We start from the raw sequence: 18,317 nt of genomic DNA on the forward strand, positions 1-18,317 counted from the left end.
AACATGTGAGGGAATCTGCTCCCATCCTTTACCATGAGGGATATACTGTGGTTGCGCCACATAGCAGGAATGTGACCTCATCGGAGAGCGAGCCCAGAGAAATTACCGTACTTGTTAAGAAAGTGATACACACTCCAGAAGAGAAAAAATGTTATACTTTCCATTAGGATTGTTTATGGATATGGCGCTAAATTGAACCTGTGTCGGGACATTAACTGGTTCGACAGGACCCCAAGAAACAAGATCATATAATAGTTTATTGAATGACTTAATTTTTTTTTTTTACATAAACCAGTCTCGTCAGTCTGAACTGGCAAATTAATTTTGTCTATAGAATCACTCACTGAAGCATATAAAATTAGCCTCCGTAAGTACAGAGAGGAGACTCAGCATTGGGTTGAGCTGATTCACTGGGACTTAAGTAAATGGCTTTAGTCTTAATACAGCTAAAGCCTTGAGATGTTTAATGGAGAGCTGGTCTTAAGCAAAGCATTCATTCATCATTTAAAAAGTCACTACTTGCTGTGTTTTGGTTGCTTGTGGAAGGACAGAATTATATATACTTTGACTTTGATTATCACCCAGCACATGCCATAGGACTTGGAGGGGAAAATGAGCTTTCGTTTGAGTCACAACGTCATTGGGTCAGATTGACAGAGAATTCATCACCTGCAACACTGACCGTGACTTAATAGAGAATGCTGTTTCTTTGGTCTCCTTCAACTTCTGGATATTTTCGTGGAGTTGTTTATGTCATGAGTTTCTGATGCCAAACTCTTCCTGACAAGAATGAAGAATGGGGCTGTTTTCTTTCTGACGCAGGGGTGAACCCAGGAAGCAAATCAGCACCTTCCATCCAGCAGGCCGGAAGAAGGGGCCGGGGAGGAGCTTACGAAATAGTTCAGGTCTCTGTCTTGAACGGAGCCCTCTGGGACCCCACGGAGAGCATCCACTCAAAGGTCAGTTGTCTTGTCTCTTCTCGTTTTCTTGACTGTGTGATGGCTGAAGTTTGAAAATCACATCAACTGCGCTCATTTTCTTTGGTCCAAGCTTTGTCTTTGTTTTAATGTTGACTTTATCCTTACAGAGTGAAATTTTGTAGAGGGACAGTCTTGATGAGGGGCCCAGCGTCATTTACGTCTGCTAAAAGTTACTTTTCAAACACACACAGGTGATAACGTGTCCAGGTATACAGTTTCTGTGTGTGTGTTACTCGAGGGCTGGGTATTTTTCTATATTCATGTGTATTTCATCAACATTTTGATGTTATCGATTATTGGTAGAAACATGTTAATGTGACTTTTTAAAAAAGTTTGTAATGAGTTTTAATGCAGTTTTGTGCTTTGTTTACTTTGATACATATTTGATTTGAGCCTTCTATGATGTAAAAGAACAATACAAAATTGAACCATTAGCGATTAAGTTTGATACTTCGATGAGTTTTAGGTGCCAAATCTACGCGACTTTCTTAAATTTCAGAACTTGTTGGAACAGTTGGAGAGTGATAAAAATCTATAGAAATATGAGCTCTTTGGAGAGATCACACAGATGGCTTTGTCCTTGTGTTATGCGGAACTATTTTTAGATTATTTTTCATAATAGAAAACAGATTTTTTTTTTAAGAACAGTTGAGATTGTGAAAATCCTCTGTGGCTTTCTGAAAGGGCTGCAGTGGGCCCCCTTAATGTGAGTAATGATAATATGATTTACATCACTAATTTATTTTCTAAAGAAGCTTTTGGTTGAAAGTGAGCAATCGGAAAGGTAGGAGGTTTGGTTAAAGGATCCAGATGCCAAATCTACTCTTTTGGATTTTTCTGTTTCATGGAAACTGTTGCAAATTTAACAGGCAACGGATAAGTCACTTGCGGTGGTATTGATGGTGTTTCCTGGAAGAAAAACTTAAGACGTTAAAGAATATTTCATTGTGTCATTAATCTGAAAAATTAGAGATGTTATGATAGATGCAGAAAAGAGAAGCATACTATACCAGAAAGTATGCCTTTAAAATATTTATAGGTGCTGGGGCTCCTGGGTGGCTCAGTCGGTTAAGCGGCTGACTTCGTCTCAGGTCACGATCTCGCGGTCCGTGAGTTCAAGCCCCGCGTCGGGCTCTGTGCTGACAGCTCAGAGCCTGGAGCCTGTTTCGGATTCTGTGTCTCCTTCTCTCTGACCCTCCCCCGTTCATGCTCTGTCTCTCTCTGTCTCAAAAATAAATAAACGTTAAAAAAAATTTAAAAAAATAAAAAATAAATAAAATATTTATAGGTGCTAATTAATAATACAAAAATATGGAACCATCTAAAGTTTCTTGGGGGGTAGAAGCCGTTATGGAAGCTTTCCCTGCTTGGGGGGTGGGGGTTGCCAAATTTAGCAAATAAAAATAGAGAATATCCCCGTAAACTTGGACTTCAGATAAACAGAGAATTTTTTTTTTCAATCTGTCCCATGCAGTATTTGGGGTATTGTTGTTTATTGAGATACACATTTAACTGGTGTCCTGCCCTTTGTCTGGCAACCCTACCTGGGGTGCGTATCAGAGCAAAACCTGACGAGTGTTCTTGGCACGCCACTGGAATGGACCAGTTCAGGTGGGGTCTGGTTCCTGACCTCCAGCTTCATCCTTCCTGCCAGCCAGCCATCTTGCGGACATCTTGAGGCACGGCGGCACATCTTCGGCTTCTGGCCAAGCTTACAACCCGATGACTATGGGGCACCCGCACCATCTTTAGAGAAAATGGAGAAAACCATTATTATTTGATGACTGTCTCAGCTCCTCTGCAATTGTACCTCCAGATTAGAACCATGCAGGTGGTAGACACATGCGTGGGATGCTCAAAGGACTCCGCCTTACCAACATTATTTAAGGGAATAGGGACTTAAGTGATCTGGGGAACAGCATTTTGTCATAATGCCATGGGACTCGTGAAATCAGCCTTATGGCTCTGTCATTATGATGTGTGCCCATATGTGGTAGTTAACCACTAAGAGCCTGCATGAAAAAGGGCGCCTACGACACGCTCGTACATGCGTGCCATAATTCTCCACGAGGGAGATGCGTGTACCTGTTGGGAGAATAGGGATTCTGACTAATGGTGTGTATGTGTGTGTCTTTCCTTGTTATCAGATATGACTGCCCACATTTTCATGTCAGACATTTTCATTTTCATTTCATTTCACACTAACAGAGTGCATCCTCAGGTATGCAAAACTTACATTCATGAATATTTTTGCCACACAACCCCTGCCTGCCGTGCCTGAGAATATGGAGTTGTGGGTTTAGATTCTTGCTTTTCTGCTCTGCTCTTTTATTCTTTGCTCTCCTGTATCTTTCTGTTCAGCCAGTGTCTTTCCTGAGAGTGTGCTTAGTTTGGGGAAGGCCCGGGCATCTTCCTTTTTATAAAGTGCTCCTAGGGGCTTCTCATGAGCACACAAGATTAGAACCCTTGCACTGTCGGAAAGTGCTGGAGTGCTGGTCAACCCGACTGAGCTGATTTAGGCAGAAGTCCTGTCACATTCCACACCTCCTTCTCCCCGCTGTGATTGAAATATACCTGGATGGGATATTATTAGGTCCTTTTCAAATGAAGAACCAAGCCATCATTGCCACTGATAATTTACTTGACAGAGACGAGGCTGGGAAAGAACGTGACCTTGCCTGCGTTGGAGAGCTTCTGGCATTTTATTTGTCTGCTTGCTGTTATTTTGGTCTATAACAGGAGGATAAGCCTGTCTGCTTTCCCTCCGTCTCAGGGCTGTTATAGGAATGAGCGCGATGAAACAATGGCTGCAAAATGACACGGGGAACTAAAACCCGCTACACAAGTGGAAGGTGATACTACGAGTACAAAGTGTTTTAGGGATCCATCTCCAATTTCATGTCTTGAAAGAAACGAAGCCCGGGGAAGGCATGTCAAGATGTGACCAATCGGGAGATGACCTGCGTCGAGCTCAGCCTTTGAATGCTCCAGGAAATGTCCAACCACCAGCCCGCTCACATGAGAACGAATGTATGGAAATAGTGTGTGGAATGGAAAATAGAAAGGCAAGCAGATTAGAACGTGCAACCGAAGCTTCCCTTTGCGTATTGTGGGTCTCAAATATCAAATATCAAATGGCAGCTAATTAAAACGGCAGAAGTAGATTCCGCTCCATACATCGAAAGGAGCCTTGCTTCTCCTTCAAATAACCATCTGTGTCAGCCCTTTTGGGGAGACTGCTCCTCACGTGGGGGGGGGGGCAGGGTGTTCACCCCACCCCCCTTCATTCCCACCCCCCCCCCCCCCCCAGTAGCAGCCTCCCCTGCCCAGCACTTCGTCACAACCACGGTTCTTGCCAAGGTCATAGGTAGCCTCCCAACTTCCAAAGCCAGCCCTTCCTTTCACTCTGTGTCTTACTTATCTTGACAGTGATTCACCCTCCTTTGAAATTCTCACTTTCCTTTGGCTCCCAAGACCCTGTTCTCTCTTGTTTCTCCCCATATGTCTTTAATTCTTGCTTTTCATTCCTCTTTTTGGCTTTGTCCTTTAACGGTTGGTTTCCGCTGACTTTCTTCTGACTGAGAGCTCCCGCTGGCTGGGCCGTTCACTTCTGTGGCCTCACTGTCCGCCTAGAGCGGCGTGGGGGGCTGTTCACAGGAATGACTCTAGCGACGTTAGCCACCGCCCCTCAACTCCTGCTGTGTGGGAAGTGCCCTGCCGAAAACATTTCACATGATGACCCCAGCACGTATTCTCTAACATATATGGACTTAAAACCCACATCACTCCCCTTGCCTTCATTTCTGAGATTTGGGCCTGACATCCAGTGGATTCCAGGAGCCTCCGGTTGAAAGTTCCCAATTATTTTAACTGCGCTGTGCCCCAAAGTGGACACAGCCCCTGTCAATCTTCTCCATTTTATTTAGGAGCCCCTAGAGGATAACATTGTCATCCCCTTCCCCCTGCCCCCCTCAGATCATGAGGTTGGAGACATCTGTCGAGTCCCCTGGCCCAGTATGTCTAACACATGCCCCTTCCCCACCGTGGCTTATTAGTCCTTTACTGCTACAGACATACATAATGCAAGCAGAGTGATTTGTCTAAGACACAGAGCTAGCCTGTCACTTTCCTGCTTCCCAGCCCCTTCAGAAGCTCCCCATGATCTCTGACTCCAAATCCAGGTTTCTTGATGATGCCCAAGATGCTTTATAGGCGGGGCTGTCCCGATGCCGAAGGCCCCACTCTACCTCCCAGCCATCGAGGTCATCCGGGCAGGGCAGCCTGCTGCCTAAATGTGCTACCCTTGGCATATGCTGTGTCCCTGACACCTGAAACCCCAGCTTGAATTATACCTTCTCTCTCTCTCTCTCTCTCTCTCTCTCTCTCTCTCTGATCTTTATTTATTTTTGAGAGGGAGAGAGACAGAGAGCAAGCAGAGGAGGGACAGTGGATTCCGGCTCCTGTGTTGCCATATCATGACGGACCAGTGACTAGCCCTGGCTGAGCCTCTGTTTCCTTATCTACAAGCGAGATGTGAACGTGTCCCTTGCTGCCTGACCCAGCACGCTCGGCACGCTGAGTGTCCGCCTCTTTCCTTTCTCGTAACTCATTCTGGGCTTTCCGGAAGGGCTTCTCGACGTCGGCACTATTGCCAGTGGGGCTGGGTCGCTCTTTGTTGTGTGTGTACAGGCAGGGGGGTGTCCTGCATGCCATAGGGTGTTCACGTCCCTGGCCTGTACCCACTAGATGCTGGTAGTGCCTTCCCCTCCATTCATGTCGACTCCAAATGTCCTCTGAAGGGGCGGGGGGGAGGTGGTGAACACCTGGCCCTTAAGAGCCACTGCACTGGGGGAAAGACTAGGAAGGATAAGGACAGTTACTAAGAACCTTCCCTTGACTTCGGATGGAGCTAGACCAAAGGCTAGTAAACCTTGTCTGGGAAGACCTGGACGGTCAGTAACTCAGCTGTGTGGGTCCCACGCCGTCTGTCTCAGCTGCTTAGCTCTGCCCTTGAAGCTTCAAGGCAGCCCTAGACAATGCCTAAACAATCGGGCATGGCCAGTTCTAATAAAACTTATCTATGGACATTGAAATGTGGATTTAGTAGAATTTTTACGTGTCACGAAATAGTCTCCTTTTTTTAGAAAAGAAAAAGTCATTTAGAAACGTAAAACCATTCTTAGCTCACAGGCAATGGGCTGGACTTGGCCCACAGGCTGTAGTTTGCAACCCCTGAGCTAGATGTCCATACTATAGATATTTCCCACCGGGTGCTCCGGCGGCCTGGCAGGGTGGGTGTTGGGTAAGTTTGCAGACCAGGGTGCGGAAGCACTTGGAACGGGAAGTAGCCCGTCTGGCGACCAAGCCCAGTCGGTCAGATTCCGAAGTCTTATGTTCTTTCCTTAGCACCCTGCTGCCCGCCCCCCCAGGAAAATCTTTAGCTTTTTTCCTCTTGTGCTTCGTATCGGGACTGGCTCATAAATCCAGACTCCGAAAGCATGGCTTGGAGGGCAGGTGTTCTCCCCTGCTGTCTTGCCACCAAGGAAGCTCTGACTTTCTCGAGATGTGAGTGCTGTTCCCAACCCTCCAGGGCATTTTTATGCACTCTTGTCCTGCAGCTGACACACAACAAGGACGAAGCAAACCGGGGTATTGTGCTTGGTTCACCTGTGTCCCCGCCACCACCTTTGGGAGCACACCTCTCAGTCAAGGAGGGGCTCTGGGATGACATTTCCACGTGGCTCACTGCCAGCTCGTTTATTTCCTGTGCCCTCTTAGCAAGGCCCTAATGTCATTTGTTTTAAAATTGGCTTGTTGAATCAGGTATCCCTACAGTTACTGCGATCCCCCCCCCCCCCCATCCGCCTTCCCCACCTCAGACCTCTAGCATCATCACAGACCTGGGACTTTTGAAAGTATGTTTTTAAAATAACAAATCTATGGGCGCCTGGGTGGCGCAGTTGGTTAGGCGTCGGACTTCGGCTCAAGTCACGATCTCGAGTTCGTGCGTTCGAGCCCCACGTCAGGCTCTGTGCTGACAGCTCAGAGCCTGGAGCCTGCTTCCGATTCTGTGTTACCTTCTCTCTCTTCCCCTCCCCCGCTCGTGCTCTTTCTGTCTCTCCCTCTCTCTCAAAAATAAATAAATCTTAAAAGAAAATAACAAACTTAGGTAATATTAGGGGATGGAGTGCTTTGCATTGTTTAAACAGAGTTACAAATTTCTTTTTGCTTTATGGTTCTTAGGTAAGACTCTCCATGTTTCAGTGACCAGTGGGGTATATAGCTGCTTGGTATGAGGAGGAAAGGAGTCTGACGAGTTCTGTTTTCAGTTTTTCTGCCTTCATCCAAGCACATGTGAGTGTCTGCTGTGTTCCAGGTCCCAGGTCAACTTCCTGTGGTACAAGGATGGGTGAGCCTCTGTCCGCCCTTAAGAAACTCACAGATGAGTGACCAGTTATAATCAATTTAAATAAGTACTTAATAAGAGATACGTGCTTTTTAAAACAAGTGACTTTAGAGTCATTTTAGATTTACTGAAACATTGCAAAGATAGTACAGACAGCCCCATATACCCCACAACCCACTTTCCCTGTGATTCACATTTATATTGGTATGACACATCTGTAACAATTCATGACGTATGGCCTTTTTAGATTTTTAACCTGAACTCTTTCACTAAAAGGAAAGTTTCTGGGGCTGGAGGACAGTTAGAAGAAAAGAAAATATCTAGAAAGGCTAATGATTTATTTTTATTTAATGACTTGTTTGTTTATAATGTTTATTTTTGAGAGATTGAGATAGAAAGAAAGAACGTGAGCGGGAGAGCGGCAGAGAGAGAGGGTAACAGAGGATCTGAAGCAGGCTTTGCGCTGGCGGTAGAGAACCCGATACGGGGCTCGAACTCACAAACCACGAGATCGTGACCTGAGCCAATGTCAGACGCTCAACCAGCTGAGCCACCCAGGTGCCCAGAGGAAGGCTGATGATGTTTAAATCACAGTTTAGACTAAAGAGCGTATCTCCCCGAGAGAGACTTAATGTTGTGTTTAATGGTCTTATATCATGCGACGACTGAAGACGCCCTCAACTATGCGTTTACTCTGGAATTTCTCGGAAGTTGGAACCTAACCAATGAGATGGTGGTTCCTTCCTAGTGGTTCAGGAAACAGTCATGTTGGTGATGATGGTTCGTTCAGCCAAAGTTTAAAGTTCAGATTTTTTTTTTTAAAGTTTACTTATATATTTTGAGAGAGAGAGAGTGTGTGTGTGTGTGTGTGTGCACATGTGTGCACACGCACATTGGGGGAGGGACAAAGAGAGAGAATCCCAAGCAGGCTCTGCACTATCAGCACAGAGCCCGACATGGGGCTCGAACTCACAAGCCATGAGATCATGACCTGAGCCGAAATCAAGAGTCAGATGCTTAACCGACTGAGCCACCCAGGCGGCCCATAAAGTACAGATTTTTTTTTTTTAATTCTATTTGTCTTTAAAAAGTGAGAGGTTTTTTTAAACCTATCACAAGAATGCCTACAACCAAGTATGTAAAATCGTGTGAAAACCAACTGAATACAGCGCTGTGATTGTAACATAATAACTGTGTAGAGAGCTTGTGTGAAATTTTCCTCTCGTATTGATTTAACGTGCTCTGGACGCCCCCATTTCTTGCACGCTTCCTTGCAAGGGTCAGGTATGTGTTTTTGAGTGGTATACACCAGTATTTTATAACTGTTTTGTTGTTATTGCCTGACTAAAGAGAAAAATTAATTTGAATTAATCTTAATTGAGTTTAGCTTACCTTAAATTATATTTCTCTTTTGGGAGAAATGAAATGCTAAGAAACAAGATCTGTTAGCTAGAGGTAAGCTTTAGAAGGAAACAAATTGTAGTAATATCTACGAATTTTCAACCCCTACCCCAAGGACCAAGTTTTGTCCCCTTGAGGGCAACAGCCACCTACTGACAACAGGTGATGGGCACCATCCGTAAATGGGCAAAAGGAAATGTATGTCTCCCCAGACTACATGTATTTACAGCAATCTGCCCATTGGAGATTTGGGGCAGGTAAGAAGAAAAGTTGACTTCTCCCTCTCTCAAAGTCTGTTCTTGCTAGACTTTTTAAAGTAAGTGTTTCATGTGAGGACAGTCGTGGATTTACAGAAAAATCACCAAGGGAGTACGGAGGTCCCACATACGTCACCCGATGTTCCCCCCACTATTATCTCATGTTACAGTGCATCTGTCACAATTAAAGAACCAATATTGGTACATTATTACTAACTGAAGTCTGTACCCTATTCACATTGTCTTAGTTGTTTACCTAACGTCCTTTTTCTGTGAGACCACATTACGTTTACTCATCATCTTGCCACTTGGTTCTGACGGTCTCTTAGACTTTACGTTTTTGGCGATATTGATAGCTTTGAGAAGTACTGGTCAGGGATTTTGTAGAACATTCCTCACTTGGGGTTTGTCTGATCTTTTTCTCATGATTGAGCTGGGCTTACCTAGGTTGGGGAGGAGACCCCAGAAGTCAAGTACTATTCTTGTTACACCATAACAAGTGCTATCGATGGGCCTTATGACTGTTGCTATTGACCTTGATCGTCTGGCTGAGGTCATGTTCGTCAGCTGTGTCTCCTTTACGTACCGGATTCTTGGAAGGACGTCACTGTGCACATCTCATGCTCAAAGCAGTTCTGCTCCACCCCCTAGAGGGTGAAGTGGCTGCATTAATTAGCTCTAATTCTCCTGCAGGGGAGATTTATCTCCTCTCCCTATTTACTTATTTATTCAGTTATTTTTCTGTATCAGGATGGACTCATGGATATTTATAGTCTGGTTTGTAATCCAAAACTATTTTATTTATGTTATTGTTCAAATTGTCCCTGCTTTGGCCATTGGGAGCACTTTCAGTTGGCTCCTGTGTCCCTTTGACATGCTCCCTGGAGAGAGAGAGAGAGAGAGAGAGAGAGAAAGAGAGAGAGAGAGAGAGAGAGAGAGTGTGTGTGTGTGTGTGTGTGTGTGGGTGTGTGTGTGTGTGTGTTATCACTCCCCAACTTTCTGTCACTACAAGAAGCACTGGGTCTGTATTTCCTGCCCAGTCCTAAAATCAGCCATTTCCCCACAGAGCCCTGGCTCCATGGAGAATGGTGTTAGACATCAAAATCTGGGCACTGGGTGTGCTCAGCCGCACTGCTGTGTCACTTGTTGGTCTTCTCAGCTGACAGAGTAAGGAAATAGTTGTGTGTGTTCCTGCTAGATTTTAAGGAAACAGACTTCAAATTCTGGGTCAAGACTGGGACACACCATACCTTTTCACACAATATATATATATATATATATATATATATATATATATATATATATATATATATTTTAATATTTCTTTATTTTGGGGGAGAGCACAAGTGAAAGAGGGGCAGATAGAGGGGGACAGAGGATCTGAAGCAGGCTCTGTGCTGACAGGCTGACAGCTGCAAGCCCCATGTGGGGCTTGAACTCACACACGGTGAGATCGTGACCTGAGCTGAAGTCGGATGCTCAACCGACTGAGCCACCCAGGTGCTCGAGTTTTAATTCTAAAAGTTACATAAGAGAAAATACACCAGGAGTTTGGCTTTTTGTGGCTATACCTACGCAGCCAAAAATGATGAATGACTGTTTTCAGTAACCTCAATCAATCCTTGAGAATCAAACCTAATCATTAAGTTATTTTCCCTAAAATGTTATTTTAAGAAATTAATGCCCTACTCTCCAGCAGTTGACCTAATTCTGGCTTTTCAGATTCCCTGAGTTGATCCCTGCCTCAAAGGCCGTCTTTCTGCTAATTATCGGAAATTTATTTGACCTTTTCCTAAAAGTGGCGCACAAAAAGATTTTATTCAACAGGCGTAACCGTTTTCATTTGCAAGTTTTACTCACTGAAGGTAGTAAGGGTCTGTTTTTGCTTGAACCCACTAATGTTCCGAGCATGTAATTTAAAGACATGGTCATAAACCCAAACGGAGTTGGTGAGAGCACAGCTAATGAGCCCAGGGTTGTAGATTATGTCTGTTAGGATTCCCCCTTCCCGTGGGAGCCATTAGCTGGGCTCCATTCCGTGGCCTTCCTGGCATGCATTAGCCCCATGGCATCTCACAGGGGACACCCCTGAAGGTATGAGGGCAGACAGCCCAAATTCGAAAATGTTATGCATATGCTGTGTCCCATCGCTGCTGGGTCACCAGGGCTACGTTTGTATATGCAGGTGACATGTTTCACACCTGTGTTTCCCAAACATCGGTCACCCACTGTCTACACGAAAGATCTCAGCCTAGTTGGAGAAACAGCCACACTTCACAGTTTATTCGTGCTTGATATACTGATTATTTTCGCAACCACATAAAAGGCACGGGAATGAAAAGTGTGCTGTGTACCTCTCTAAATGCGTCCGTCTGTCATCGGAGAAGACGTTATCTCATTTGAAAACAGTTGAAGACCTCTCACAGTTTCTTTCTTTTCTCCCTCCGATAGATGCTCCTTGAGCACCTCATCAGGGGTGCTGTGCACAGCTGTGCAAATTAAGCCCTACCTCACTTGCAGGGGGGCTGGGGCCATCGGATCCCCAGAGTTGAGGAGTGAAAGTCCATCTGCTTGGCGGCCGAGCCCGGTGGCCCAGCCAGGAACAAGCACCATCCGGTAGAATTCCATCTAAGACTTGTTGACGTCTCACTTCTGAGGGGAAAAATTTTTACCGACTAAACATCGTCTTCCCCTGAGTTCTTTCCGTATACTCATTTAATCAGCAAGGAGTTATTGAGAACCCCTCACGTTCCAGGCCCCCATGCTGGGTGCTGGAGATACTTAAAAAAATGTGTTAAAAACTGGCAATTTCCTGGCAGAGCTACTGGGAAGCTTGCTCAAGCAGAGCTCTGGGAGGTGAAGCGTAAGTTAAGAGTCGAGAGCCCACGAAGGGGTAGAGAATTCTCTCGCGGCTCCTTTGAAATCGAGTCCCTTCTTTTAGAGTTCAGAACAAGACCACTGAGCATATATATGATCTCTGGTCATGCCTGTTCGGCTGACGGGAATGTGTGTGCATGGCCAGAAGTTCTCGCTGGTTTTGGTCTTAGGCGGGCTACGTGGGAAGCCGTCGGATCCCCGGGACCTGTTGGCTGGCCTGAGACCTGTTGGCTGGCCTGGGACCTGTTGGCTGGCCTGGCACTGGCCGCCTCCGTACGTGTCCCTGCTCATCTGGAGCCCGGAGAGCAGGCGTTGGTGGGCTTGCAGATTTCACGTCTGGGCTGTTCGGGGACAGTGAGGTTTTCCGGGTCCGTAGACCCCCTTGTCTCCCAGCCTAAGTAAGGGGAGAAGGGAGCTTTTTAAGATTCACCTCCAGAGCAGCCTCGGGGGGAGTCCCGGAGCCGAGTGTTTCCAGCCTGCTGTTTCATTAGCAGGTATCGGGGCCTCGTCTCATTCAGTCTGGACACGTTTCTGGGAAGGCAGCTGCCACAGGAAAACGCCTGCAATGGGCATATACCACAAACGGGCCGTCGCCCTCCGAGGCCCGAGGGCGACACCAAGATTCCCATCTCGCTCCCAGTTGCCCAAGCAGCATCGGTTGTCAGTGGGGAAGGACAGAAACAGCGTCCCGAAGTCACACACAGAACGTCGAGTGTATTTTTGTCGGTTACAACGGACGGGAAATTGGAGATGTTACGCATTAACCTCGGAGGCACCCCCTCTCAAGAAATTCCTACAGCCGGCACGGCGAATGGATTTAGCTCTTTTATTTGAAGCTGCCGAGGCTGGAGGAGCTCGCCTTGTGATTTCCTTGCTGGTATTTCTGAATCACATGGGAAGACACAGGAAGTGACAGGCTCTAGCTTCTGTGCAAACTGAGGCAGCCCGTGGAAACCCTCCGCGACTCTGTGTCCTTCTGTCCAGAAGATCCTGGTTGAGATTTGGAAACCTGCTCTGCATCGTCCATGTTGGGTGGCAAATTGAAGTTTTCTGTTTGTTTTTGCAAGCTACTCCTTAAAAAAATTTTTTTAAAATAATGTTTATTTATTTTTGAAAGAGAGAGCAGGGGAATTGCAGAGAGAGGGGGGGACAGAGGATCAGAAGTGGGCTCCGTGCTGACAGCAGGGATCCCGATGTGGGGCTTGAACTCACTAACCATGAGATCATGACCTGAGCTGGAGTCAGACGCTTAACTGACTGAGCCCCCCAGGTGCCCTGCAAATGACTCCTAAACACCTGTAACAGTTAAGGCACTATCTGGATTGGGGTTTCCAGATGAAGCAGGGCCTTGAATGCCATGCTAAGAAGGTGGGAACTCCATTCCAAAGGCATTGGGAAGCCGCCTATGATCTTGGGCGGTCAGGTGACACTTGGGACAGTAGTTTTAGAAGCGATTTGAGATAGAGGATCCGTTTTAGGGAGGCAAGTGGTGGCAAGGCTATAGATAGATCCTGCTAGAGACAGCGTGTGCCAGGCCTGTGAGGAGACCAGAGCGAGAGCTGGTTTAGGGGCTCTTGTCTTCTGCATGCCGTGTCCACAGCACTGAGGCTGTCAGAGCTGACGGCTCACAGGATGGTCGTCCTCGCTCTGTGACTTTGGCAAGTTACGTGACCTCTCTGAACCTCCGCTTCCCCATTAAAAACAGGAACCCTAAAAACTACCTAGTTGAGACAGCTATTGCAAAGGTGGTGTTTAACTGTGTATGTGCTACATCCCGAGACTCGCTGTGGTGGCCGTTTTGTTGTTTATACTTCCCGTGCCATGAAATGTTCTCAGAAACCTGGTTTCTAATGGCACGTGCCGGGGTAGCATCTCAGTGGATCCTTCACTCTCTGGCCCCTCAAATCCACCCTTACTCTGCAGAATGAGTGTTTCTTCAGCACAAATCTGACTGTGTCTCGGAACTGTTTAAAAAACGTCAGTGACCCCCCACTTCTCTCGGCAGAAGACCCAAGCCTTTAATGGGGGGCCTACGCGTCTGTCCGTGATCTGAGCCCCTTCCGTCTTCCTCGCACTGCGCTTCGCCTCCAACTCCCTGACGGCTCCCCAGAGGCTCGGCTTCCCGCCTCTGCTCTGCACAGTATTTCTACACCCTCCTTCCTTCCCTGCCCTAGGACCCTGCCTCCCCTACCACGTCTTGTCTCCATGTTCCTGGACTGATCTCAGAAGTTACCTTTTTTGGTTGGCGTCACAGACTGCATGTTTGTTTCTCCAAAGTTTGCATGTTAAAGCCCTGACCCCCAGTGCGATGGTCTTTGGAGGTGGGCCTTTGCGGGAGGTGATTAGGTTTAGATGAGGTCATGCGGCTGGGGCCCCAAGGATGGGATCAGTGTCCTTATAAGAAGAGGAAGAGACCAGAGCTTTCTCTCCACCCTGTGAGGATGCGGTGGTAATGTGCCCATGCGCAAGCCAGGAGGAGAGCCCTCGCCAAGACCCCGACCATGCTGACACCCTTATCTTGGACTTCCAGCCTCCAGAACAGTGGGGAATAGATATCTGTTGTTTAAGCACCCCTGTCTGTAAAGCAGACCAAGACAGTGGTTTTCCTGAACTCACATACACAACCCCTTGTCACCCTCTGGTTAGCTGCCAGATACCCAGTCAGTACCCCCATCATGGTGCATGTTACCCAAGCAGTCAGTACCCCCATCATGGCGCATGTTACCCAAGCACTCAGTACCCCCATCATGGATTATGTTACCCAAGCACCCGGGCAGTATGCCCATCATAGTGTGTGCTATCCACACATAACAGTTGATTTTCTTGTTGGTTTCCTAGGCAAAGTGTGAAATCTTTAAGGGCAGATACTGTGCACAGCTCATATCAGTATCTCCAGAGTCTGTTGGTACTTGACACATAGTAGGTTCCCAGAGATGTTTGAATTAATATTTATTTTTAAGAGTCCCTTATTTTTCAATTATTCCATTTCATTTACTTTCACCTTGACTTTTGTTTTGGTCTAGTGCTTTTTCATTTAGGTTTGACGAAGGCTACAAAAGATTAAAAAAAAAAATCATTTCCGTAGATAGGTTCACAGTCAAGGATCTCCCTCAGGTACTTGCATTTTCAAATGCTTGAAAATGTTGGTATAAACGATGCTCTCTTAGGCAGGTCTGCTTTTCCCGGAAATCTATATGTCGTGTCTCTTGGTTGATTCAGGCGTGCCCCGGTTTGTAAGTGGATGGTGCTCCCAGTTTGTCCAGGATGAAGAGCAGAGCCCTTTCCGGTGTGGCCTCATTGAGATGATGCTCTAAACAGAAGCCAGGCTTTGGCCTGCAGCCCTCATGCTTATCCCTGCTCTATTCCGTCTGCCTGAAAACTCCCTTTAGAGTGCCCGCCTCCTGCCGTATCCTGTCCTCACCCCACTCTTGCCTGGTTTCTGCTTTGCCTCTGCTTGGACATCCGGCCTCCTCTCCAGCAATCAGACGAGCTTTCCCCCCTCCATATTCCTGGCACTTCTGTTCCCCCCCCTCCTTCCAAGCGTGGCTCCCTCCCTACCCACCTCTCCTCTAGTGGCCCCAAGGAGGTGCTGCAAACGCCAGCCCTTCTATTTGAAGTTGTTTAAGACAGAGTTGATGGTCTCCTCTTCCACACTTGCCTTTTCCTCTGGGATTCCATCCGTAAGAGCCGCAGGAGCCCTCCTGTGAGTGGCCGTTCCTGGCCTCCATGCGTGAGGCCCTCCATCACCCATCTGATCCCTGTCGGGAGAGCCTTTCCTCAGCCCTGCCTCAAAACTACCTCCTTAGGGAAGGCTTCCCCGACCATCTCATGTAAGTAGGTACCAACTTGGTTAGTTGCTGTCCTTGCTCTCTGTTTCTTTCACACCGTGCCTCGCCATTTTATTCATATGCTTGTATGTCTGCCTCCCCAACAAGACTGTCTCTTCCAAGAGGGTGGAGACCTCTCTCTTTTGCTCACCACTGTTGCCCAGAGTCTACCACAGAAGCTTGTGTGAGGAGTACCAATGCCATGTGGGTGGGTAGATGAGGGATGGGGGGTAGACGGGTGGAGGGTGAATAGGTGGGGGTGGCTAGGGCCAACCCCTTGAAGCAGATGGTGTTGATGAGACCCCTGTGTTCTCTGCCTCCCTTTTGCATCGTCTTCTTGGGCATCTGGCCCTTCCTTACAAGGTCCTAATGTCCTCCTATTTCCAGGGAGGGAGACATTGGCCCCAGTTAGCATCTTCTGAATTCTCCAAATTGAATTTCCGGAACTGGTTTTGTGAGAGCCAACCTCCCATATTATCTTTGCCCTTCTGAAGCCCCCTCCCCCACGGAGTCGACGTTAGTCTGTGTCACCGATAGAATGAGGTGCTAGTGACGGCATATGATTTTACGCTTTCCACCTTGGTCTCGTGGACCTCTCACTTGGGGGGGAACCGGCTGCCACGCCCTGAAGATACTTAAGCGGCCCTGTGGAGGGGTGGGTCGTCCAGCCGACGGGCACGACCAACAGCCGGGTGTGTGAGCGTGTCACCTTGCGGGAGGTCCTCCAGCCCCAGTCAAGCCCTCGGGTGACGGCGGCCCCCGCTGGCCTCCGGCTGCACCCTCCTGAGACACCACAAGATAGAACCTCTCAGCTGAGCTGAGCCAAGTTTCTACCCACAGAAACTGTAAGCCAAGTAGCAAGCTAGAATGCTGACTTCAACTGAACAAAAGCGGCCGCCTCCCACCTAGAAGGGAGGCAGGGAACTGGGGGAAAAGCGTCCACTGAAAGGAAGAAAGCCAACACCAAGTCCAAAGCCTCGACTGCAAATCCCCGTCCACGCAGGTGCAGGTGCGGGTGAACGCGGCCTGCAACGAGAGGGCGCGGTTCGTGGTTTGTGAGAAACTAAGTCGCGCCGATCCCAACAGGGTGGACGAAACTATCGTCTCCTGGGAGAAGACAGGAAAGCCGCTTGTTCTTGAGGCAGAGGAAAGGCTAAAGTAACAAACAAACCTAGTGTTTAAGGAAGGCGGCCGCGATCTTGGTCTCATGTTTGGCTTATTTTTTAGATTTAATTACAAAGGATTCAGAGTTAGAACCTAAGAAGAGGTTTCTGTGTGTGTGTTTCCCTCCTTCTCGCGGGCCTCACCACAGGCACGCCTCCTCCCTGAAGCCTTCCCTGACCACCCAGGCTCTGCTGACCCCACGGTCTCTGAATCCCTCAACCACGTGGCCAAGACCACCTGGCTGTACATAGTGCTTCTCCTTTAGTGTTTGTGTGTTGAGGGGAGACCATGCTCTAAATTCGGCCACATTCATCCAGAGGCACAGTCGGGTTCTAACATCAGGAGTTGTGATCTCCTGGGGGTGGAGGGGTGGGGGGCAGGTATACCCAAGTACCCATCTTCCACCCATCGTGGGGTCCCCCAGCTGGTGTTCCTGCTACAGGTTTCTTGGTCCTTCTCTCACATCTTCTTCTTATGGTCTTTTTTTTTTAATGTTTATTTATTTTGAGAAAGAGAGTGTGGGAGGGGCGGAGAGAAAGGGAGAGAGAGAATCTCAAGCAGGCTCCACACTGTCAGTGCAGAACCCCACTTGGGACTCGATCCCACCAACGGTGAAATCATGACCTGAGCCAAAATCAAGAGTTGGACTCTTTTTTTTTTTTTTTTTTAACATTTATTTATTATTGAGAGACAGAGAGAGGCAGAGCATGAGCAGTGGAGGGGCGGAGAGAGGAGGAGACACAGAATGCGAAGCAGGCTCCGGGCTCCGAGCTGTCAGCACAGAGCCCGACGCAGGGCTTGAACCCACAGACCGCAAGATCATGACCTGAGCCGGAGTCGGATGCTTAACCTACCGAGCCACCCAGATGCCCCAAGAGTTGGAGTCTTAACCGGCTGAGCCACCCAATCTCCCCAGTTCTTCTTGTGGTCTTAACTGTACTACCAGTGTATTACCTCTAGCATTGTGCTGTTTTTTGAATCAGCGTCTTTGGAGAATGGGTTCAGAAGGAGTGAACTGCCCTCTCTCCGTCTCTCCTTCCCCGGTTACGCTGCTACCTTCATTCAGCAAACATGGATAGAATGTGAAAGGTTGCCCCATGAAACACAGGGTGCCCGGTGAAATTTGAATTTCATATAAGCCACAAATAGCTTTTGAGTTAAACGTATGTCCCATGAGGTATTTGAATTTGCCATCCATATATAACTAGATTGTGTTTATTTTGTCTTTTTTTCTCTAAATCTGGCAAGCCTTATCATCCGCTCTGTGCCACACTGTGTGACATAAAGATGAATAAAATGTCATCCCTCCCCCGTGGGTTGTCAGCCCAGTGGAAGAGACAACCTGCCTAAAGAAAACACTTCTCCTACGACTGTGCTGGAACCACACCCAGCATGGGGAGAACGA

General features: G+C 47.5%; 1 protein-coding gene across 2 annotated transcripts in view; it reads left to right on the forward strand.

Annotated features, from left to right (window-relative positions):
• The window catches only part of ADAM12 (ADAM metallopeptidase domain 12), a 347,656-nt gene that overhangs the window by 45,553 nt on the left and 283,786 nt on the right, over positions 1-18,317 (forward strand). For both annotated transcript variants that reach the window (XM_078434959.2, XM_078434958.2), the window contains exon 2: positions 823-959. In XM_078434959.2, the coding sequence (XP_078291085.2) occupies positions 823-959 (137 nt within the window). The remainder of the gene's footprint in view (positions 1-822; positions 960-18,317) is intronic.

Source organism: Panthera onca, chromosome D2, assembly GCF_046562875.1.
Source record: "Panthera onca isolate mPanOnc1 chromosome D2, mPanOnc1 haplotype 2, whole genome shotgun sequence".
NCBI lineage: Eukaryota > Metazoa > Chordata > Mammalia > Carnivora > Felidae > Panthera > Panthera onca.